The sequence below is a fragment of the Chrysoperla carnea genome, chromosome 1 (genome assembly GCF_905475395.1).
Source record: "Chrysoperla carnea chromosome 1, inChrCarn1.1, whole genome shotgun sequence".
Taxonomy (NCBI): domain Eukaryota; kingdom Metazoa; phylum Arthropoda; class Insecta; order Neuroptera; family Chrysopidae; genus Chrysoperla; species Chrysoperla carnea.
In genome coordinates, this window is record NC_058337.1 from 20115992 (window position 1) to 20124574 (window position 8583).

The 8583-nt window shown below is 30.2% G+C and overlaps 1 protein-coding gene across 1 annotated transcript in view; it reads right to left on the reverse strand.

Moving 5' to 3' along the window:
* The window catches only part of LOC123293805 (D(1)-like dopamine receptor), a 44736-nt gene extending 37588 nt beyond the window's left edge, over positions 1–7148 (reverse strand). The window contains exon 1 of the mRNA XM_044874769.1: positions 6671–7148. Within this exon, the coding sequence (XP_044730704.1) occupies positions 6671–7148 (478 nt within the window). The remainder of the gene's footprint in view (positions 1–6670) is intronic.
* Positions 7149–8583: the final 1435 nt, after the last annotated feature.

The following is an 8583-nucleotide window of genomic DNA, read 5'->3' on the forward strand; positions in this document are numbered from 1 at the left end:
CAAAACGAACGTTTGGGGGTGGCTTGTGGCATTTTCGAGAGCGGTTTTCGGCTGTTGGAAGGAGTATACTATATTTGTTTGATCTCCTAACTGAGCATCGAGATAATGCGACAAAAATGTTAATTTTAAATTTTTTTATTTTGGTTTTTATTTTTCTTTTCGTGTCGGTAGTTAGAAGGGGCTGCTGGAAAGACATAAAATTATAATTTTCTTATCATGTGATAATTGGCGCATTTTATTTATTACAGAGACTTGAGTTCGCGATGTAACATACATTATTTCTAATAATAAATTTCCCCTCTCCCCCCAAAATGCGTATGTAATTATTGAATGGCCCCTTAGAACACACTAAAAGGTAAGCGATAACACACACAAATTTTGAACCCCCACCAAAAGCTGAAAATCGAATATCTCGAAACGCTGAATTTCACCGGCAAATTTAAGACAAGCAATAATTCACTCACCAACCGCTAGATGACTAAAATTTATATACAAGGAAGCACCAAAACTATGAATTTAAGTTGTTAATGGGGGAGGGGGAGGTGGTAGTGGCGAATTAACTCACACAATCATAATATTAACATATTCAGTATACATTTTTAGAACAAATAAATGGCGATGATTAATTCCTAATAGTTTATATATATAAATGTAATTTGATTAATGGGGTATTTTAATTAGTTTTCAGTATCATGAATGGGTTATTAACTCCATCAGATTTTATTTAATTATTATTTATTGCAATACAGTGTGCGTGCTATCACCAGTGTGTGCTATTCACATCAACTCAGTGGTCACTCAACACGTCAATATTGAGATTTATTAATGTTTGTTTTAGTAATACACCTTGTCAAACAGTGCTAGTCACCCGGTGATCAAAACTACGTTACAACTGTATCTAAATATTGCAAAGAGGTTATAAATAACATGCTGAAAAGCATAAAAATCGCGTTAAAAAAGAGGCCGGAAAAAGATACCGTCTTCCATCTTTGTCTCTCAGCCTGACAAAGCGCTATATTAATATTTTGAATTATTGTATAATCACGTGCATGTCTCTGTATTTCATAAAGGTAATATAAGACAGACGAAGGCAGCTGATACGCGTACTTTTTTTAGGTCTCTCTCTCTATAACGATCAACCGTTTGGATGACCATATTACGGTTCTATGTTATTACTTCTATGAAACATTGTTACCTAACCATTGTTATTTGATCAACCTTCTCACAATAAAAAGTTGTTGGTGTTAGTAAGTGCGCTGTTAATCCGACGTAAATGAACCAGGGTGTATTAAACCAAGTAAATAATAAAAACAAACACAGATGTCACATATTTCGCTTGTTCGCTCCTGTTACCTCAGTAGCTGGAGTTGATACACTAGGTATTTAATTGATTAGTTGTTTCAATTTGGTGCCATCACCGTTGTGGAAAGTGGCCGGCCAGTAAAAAGCATAGAGATATAAAGAAAGATAACGCTAACCTGTAAGTGGATGCGATATGCGAAGCGTGAGAGAAGACTGCCAGTGAGATCCCCTGTGTCCTTGTCTAATACATATACTTATATTAACTAATACATATAATAAACTAGCTGTTACCCGCCCGCTTTGCGTGGCGCAAATATACCCGCTTTGCTGGGCAACATCCCCACTTGCACCCCTCCCTCCAGATTTCCTCGCGTTGGATAACATTTTTGTAATGTACACGTCATGCTCTTTTATTTGATACCCCACTTAGGTATATTTGTAAATATTCGATATTTCCTTCCCACTTTCTCGCTACACCTTTCTACCCTCCGAAGGTTAAAAAAATTTCTAAATGTAATTTAAAACATTCTGACCAAGTTTTGAACTATTAAAAGCCATAATTTAAAAATATGAATTTTTTATTCATGAACACCCCCGCAACCCCCCTTGTGGGTGGAATTTCGTATAATCCGTTCTTAGCTGACCTCTACTTGGCAAAAGGAATATTCCTGCCAAATTTCAAGTCTCTAGGTCTTATAGTTCCAGAGATATCGTGATGAGTGACTATCTATCTATATAGATCTATAGAAAGTCTCCTATATATTTATAAAAAGATATATATATGTGCTTATGATTATGACAAGGAAACTGGGGGACTCACTGACAGTCTTCTCTCTCATTCAACATATAGGATCCACTTACAGGCTAGCAGATCCCTCGCGTTCTCTATGTATAATATTCTAAGTTACAAAGTTCGCTAGGGTGTATCATATCCTGATTCATCAACCACGTTTTTACAATTGTATAAAAAGCGTGTTAGTCGCAGAAATTGAAACTTATTTTGAGGCATCTTACACTTTTGTGTTTTTAGGCGGGTTCAAATTACTTTTCATTAATAAAGAAAGAAAGATTTGGAGAACCCTTGAGAATTACTATGAAGTAGACCAAAATAAACACTGATATTCTTCTATTTGTATGAGTATGATATTTATTGAATAGAATGTATTTTATTTATTTTACGAGTGTTCACTACTATTGATATAACTGAGCACTTTGTCTTAAATGCATTAATCGAATAATTACTGATTGACCTAAGTTTGAATAATTACTGTATGATCTAAGTTTGAATAGTTAATGTATGATTTTAGTGTCTACGTTTTTTTAATTACTGTATAATTTTTGATTATTTAGCTTGCCTTTATATATAAAATATTTTAGGTCAAAATGTTAAATATTGAAATTACGTGAAAATTAAATATAAATAATCAAAAATATAATTTGTTCTGCAAATACTAAAATTAGGTTATTTACATTATTAAATTATTATTACTGTATAATAATATCATTGATTTAGTGTGTAAGAACCACGATTTTAAGGATAACGCCGCCCAAGGTCTAACAATATAGTGAAACGCGCTCTAATTTACTTACAAAATGAAAAATTTTTATTCCCAGTGACTCAAAACTTTTCAGCTATATAAAATGGCGAATGGTGGCAAGCATGTGATACAACTAACGTACGTTGAGAGGTGAAGTTGAGACAAACGCCATTACAATATTTATTTTCCCTTGCCATTACAATATTTATTTCAATTCAAGCTCTTTATAATGCAATTGGGTATTGGTCTTATTCTAAAATCATTGTTGCTTGTTTTCAGCTTTTGGCTAGCGCGTGGCTTAAGACAAGATGGTTATAACTAATTATACGACATAAACATAAATATCTGAATATTATAACCAGCAACGCAATGGCAGATGTATTCGCACCGTGCGTAAGTTTTATTGTAGGCGTTTCCATGTTAACGATACACTACTTTAATTATAGAATTGTATGGATGCATATTATATAATTGTATGGATTGCATTTATGGCTTACATTGAAAATTTAATATTATTGTCTCACAAATTTAAATAAATAATTATGATAATTTACATTTAAAAAATAATAATTATGCAATTTGTTTTCTTATTTTTTTATGCATTAATTAAACTTAAGTTTAATTAATTAGTGTTTTTCAATAATTTTAATTTGACATTCACTATAACATTTACATGTAAAGAATTGCAAATTATTCATAACAGCCTCGAATACAATGAAGCTTGAATAATGAAATGTGTAATTATTTTAACCAAATCGAATACTTTATACTTTTAATCTGTCAAAATACCTTTGTGGCTTCCATAAGAAAACGAATTAAATTTACTATAAATATCAAATTAACAAAAATTTTAGCAATTAATGAATTTTTAGGTACTAGACCTTCATTATTTTTACTTGACATTTATAGAAAATGTAAACGATTTGTAATTAAAATGGATTGATGACGATGTGATTGATGGTAGGTGGACCTATATGTAAATTATATTACACCGACATAGGTAATATGAGTTTAAATGTTTATGGTTAATTATTAATTTACTTCATAAAGGTGATTTTCCTTTTTAGAATTGCGTTGTCAAATTGTTACAATAAAACCTTAAAATTTCGTTTGTGCCAAAATTGTAAAAATTTTAAAACCATGCCATTTATATATCAATTTTGGTAAATAACATCGTTGGAGAGCTACTGTGGATAATACAAAGCTCTAAAAGATGCAAAATTGTGTACTCCGACATCGAACTTCAATATGTGATATAAAAATCTAAAAATGTGTCAAATTCGAAATTTAATAAAGAGTTTCCACGAAAATTATTTCGAATATGATACGTTAATAAGGTTCAAAGCAGATCATCATTTCATAAAATATTCACCCATGGAGAAAAGCAATTTTAACCTTTTTATTTTTTTAAGACTCATTGAACGATACATAAAACGATGTTGCTTCTTTATATTATACAGTGTGTCGCATTTAAGATGATAACACCCTCATATTTTCGTTGTTTATAGGAATATCGATTTGAAATTTTGTAGTCATACAGGGTGATAAGTCACATTTTTTTGAGATACTTAACCGAAATCTGAACTTCAAACTCAGCCTACTAAAAACTGACACTTGGGGTCAATTCTTAATATTTTACTTAGAACCAGAAATTGCTTAAAATAATTTTTATACCCATATTACAATTTTCATGACAATATTCGCATATTCAATTTTTTCATTAGTTTGGTCTTTACTTAAAATTATTACAAGTTTATTGAAATATTTGAATACATAACACTATTAAATTATCAATTTGTCCAGTTTTTACATTCCATAGTTTTTTATTTTATTACTAGTGCGCTATGGAATGTATGGACAAATAAATAATTTGATTATGTTATGTAAAACTAAATTGGCTTTTTCCTTTTCATTGTTTCCACGTATCGTGATTAACAAATGCTTTTCATTCATATTTAGGTTATATATGCCTTTCCAGCCATCGGCTGCTATTGGTGAACCTTTCCCCTAGATTGGTTTTTGCGGCATATATTTTTGCGGGTTCATTTAGTAGGTATTACCATCGAGTGTAAGGATTTAGTTATTAACCTCATATATACTACAGCATAAAGCGGAGAGCCGCAGTTAAATGGGGTGAAAAATTTTAAAATTGCATTCTTTAAGGATAAGGCTAATCGCAGAATGTGTAGGCAGACTTAAAGTAAATTTTAGATAAAAATGTCCTTATACTGTTTTATTACATAAGAACGAGGTCAAATGTTTTTAACTTCTAAGTATTGGAAGTGATTGTTAAACATTTTTTATTTAAAACATTTGTACAAAAATCGTTAGCTTTGAGGAGAAATGCGACTTAAAAATATGTCCTTATTTCATTTAATCGAAAGGAAACACACTAACTACAGAACAATGCTTTAGCCAAAAGTTGTAAAGATCACTTGGAACTAAAATTCTAGTTTCAAGTTTATTTAGCCTTAATTTTTGAATGATCTTGAAAATTTTTCCTGTGGTTAAAAGCTATTAGCACAGACAAATGACCTTCATTGCCCTTGATAACTTTGATGAACAAATTGTATTTTGAAGACACATTTCTTTCGAAAGCTAACGATTTTCGAAACAAAATTTTATATAAAATATTCGAGTTTTTCGACTATTATAGCAACCCGGAGAACTAGGTATAATGTGATGACAGAAAATGATGTCCACCATCAAACTTTGCAAATTTTTGTTTAAGAAATATGAAAAATACAAAAAAAAATTAGTGGGAATGAACAATGGAAAATTTACTAAAACAAATTTTAGAGATGGTATCATTTAAGGGTTAAATTTAAAACAACTATGTCATATGTATAAAATGCATTCATTAAATCACAAATATTAAATTATTTACCTATCATTTAAATTCAACCGATGGGTATTATTATAATAAGCAAATATTTATAGTTTATTAATCAATCTAAAACATATATTTTACTATTTTTGATTGGAAATGCGAATGGCACAGATAAACTAAATATAAGTTTTTCCTATTTAACCAAAAAATTTTAATGGGGCAGATCACCTGAATGAAAGTTATTCTTATTTAATCCTTAATCCAATTATTTATATAGGGGAAACAACTCACGGTGTCGATGAAATTTTAAAAATATATTTCCATATTCCTAATGTGTGGAATATGAAAGATAAAGGTCTTTGAGAAGCAAATATTGAATTTACGTTCACATTCCCTCAGACATCCACACATACATCCATATAGACTAGAGGCTATCTGTGGTATTTTGGAATTAAAGGCACTGTATGAGATGTGCTCGCTGTATCGTATGTGTACAACTTCAAGTGATAAGAACAAAATTATTAAACTAGAGAATGCCATGGCCCAAAACTTTCCATATAATGATTGATAGAGAAGATTGCCAGTGAGTTCCCCTGTGTACTGGGCTCATCTATATGTCATTCGTTTCTATGCATCATATGATTATGACATATGACTATGACAAGGACACAGAGGAACTTACTGGCAGGCTTCTCTCTCGCCTCATATCGCATCCACTTACAGGCTAGCAGATCCCTCGCATTCTCTATGTATGGTATTCTATGGATTATGACATATGGATGAGACACATATACAACTACAGATCAAATGATATGCTTACACGCGCATCACACTCTTTGTTTTATACATACGAACATCCAAAAAACTCTTCTAACTTCACATATTAAAATTGGATAACAAGATGGTTGGCAAAGCGTATTATTAAAGTTAAATAAATTATACTAAATATTATATTAAAGTTAAATAAAGTATAAGTAGATAAAGTTAAATAAATACTTACCCATTAAAAATAAAGCAACTGCCGGTGGCATAACAAACATTGCAACTAGTAAATCAGCAACAGCTAACGATGTAACAAAACAATTTGTTACTGTACGTAAACGTCTTGTTGTAATAACTGCAACAATCACTAATGTATTACCAACTAATGTAATTAAAATTACTAATACAAATAAAATTAATAAGAATAAACGTCCACCATTGTTCATTATTAGATCATGATCAGATGACTCACGTATTATTGATGCAGCTGTATCACTATGATCACCCACAACAACAATATTATCACTAGCATGTTCACCAATTATACCACCAACACTTACACTCGCAACAATGCCTGCACGCGATGTTTGTGAAACAACATTACCAGCTGTATTTGTTATAACTGATGTTGTAGCAACCACATTGTGTATTGTATTGTTGTTATTTTGACTAAAATCAACTATGGTTGTTGTATAGTATAATTCATTATCAGCCATTGTTGTTCAGTGAATTTTTTAGGATTTATTTATTTGCTTTTTCTTTTTGTTGTTCTTGTTACTGATAGCTTTTGCTTTTATTATTAATATATGGTTATGGTTATTTTAAGTTTCTATTGCTGTTGATGTTATTGTTTTTGAAATCTGTAAGAAATAAAAGAATACAATTAATAATACATATCATAAATGTATTTACAACAAAAAAAGATGTCCATACACAGAATTATCGGAATTTAACAAAATTTTGAAATGGGTGTTTGATATTATAATATCGAAAAGTCCAACGGTAAAAGAAGGTAAAATACATGATTTTGGAAAAGTTCGCAATTGCGGGAGTTTTTTGTTTTGACTACGTCCGAAGAGTACTTTTCTCACCCAGTATGCGTGAAAAAAATTGTTCATTACCGCCATAGAGTTGAGGAGAAACAGTGTTGTAATAAAAAACAATTTCCATATATATATATTTTTAAAAATTTCTTTAAAGAACATACAAATATAAGTTTTGATTTTAGGTACTACACCTTCCTTCTTCTTTAGAAAAATTTTCAATTATTTTATTTCTGTTCGAAAATCGATCATGACATAATTTCAAAAAAAATCATAAGAACATTTTGAGTGAAAACAATAGTACTGCTATTATCAAAAAGATAATAGCAGAATTTTAATGTTTTTTTGTATTTTATTCATTAAAAATAAGAACAAAAATAAATATCTTGCTGTTTGTTACCATCAATTCATTGATAGAAATACATTGGAAATAAATTTCAAGCGGGATATAGAAACAATAAGGTAGAGACAAAGAAAGAAAAGTTTTGTGATGTGTTGTTTTAAACAAAAAATTTGTGCTTAAGGTAGAATGTTCGTAAACCTTTTTTACAAAGTGAAATAAAAGTTTGAATAGATGTTAAGAATAACCGTCCCGTTGAGAATTGTTAAATTCAAAAATTTTTGCCCGTCAATTAAAAAATATATCATAGTTGAAACTTTTGGCATTGGTTAAATGTAAAATCATAACTTTCGACTTTTTCCACCTTACTACACTTTTTCCAACCTATTGACTGTAGTATCTAAGTATTACAGAAACATGACTGTTGTCACAAATAGTGTAAGTATATATGAGCATGATTTTATAATTTGACTATAACGGACATTCTACCTTAAAGCGATGGTAGTAGTACATAGGTATACAGGTCGTCCAATGTAGCTCGAAAAAAATGATTTAAATTTAAAACAAAAATTATGGAACTAAAAGTTGTGCTGAGTCACATGTCTATAATTATATAAAAATCTCGCCTTTCAACAAAAAATCTCATTACTGCGAAGCAATTTTTGTTCATATCCAAATAAATATGTAAAATAGTAACATTGTTAATCTAAAATACGTTCTCAATCTACTTTTTAGAGAACAGAAAAGCTTCATATATTTAAACAGAAT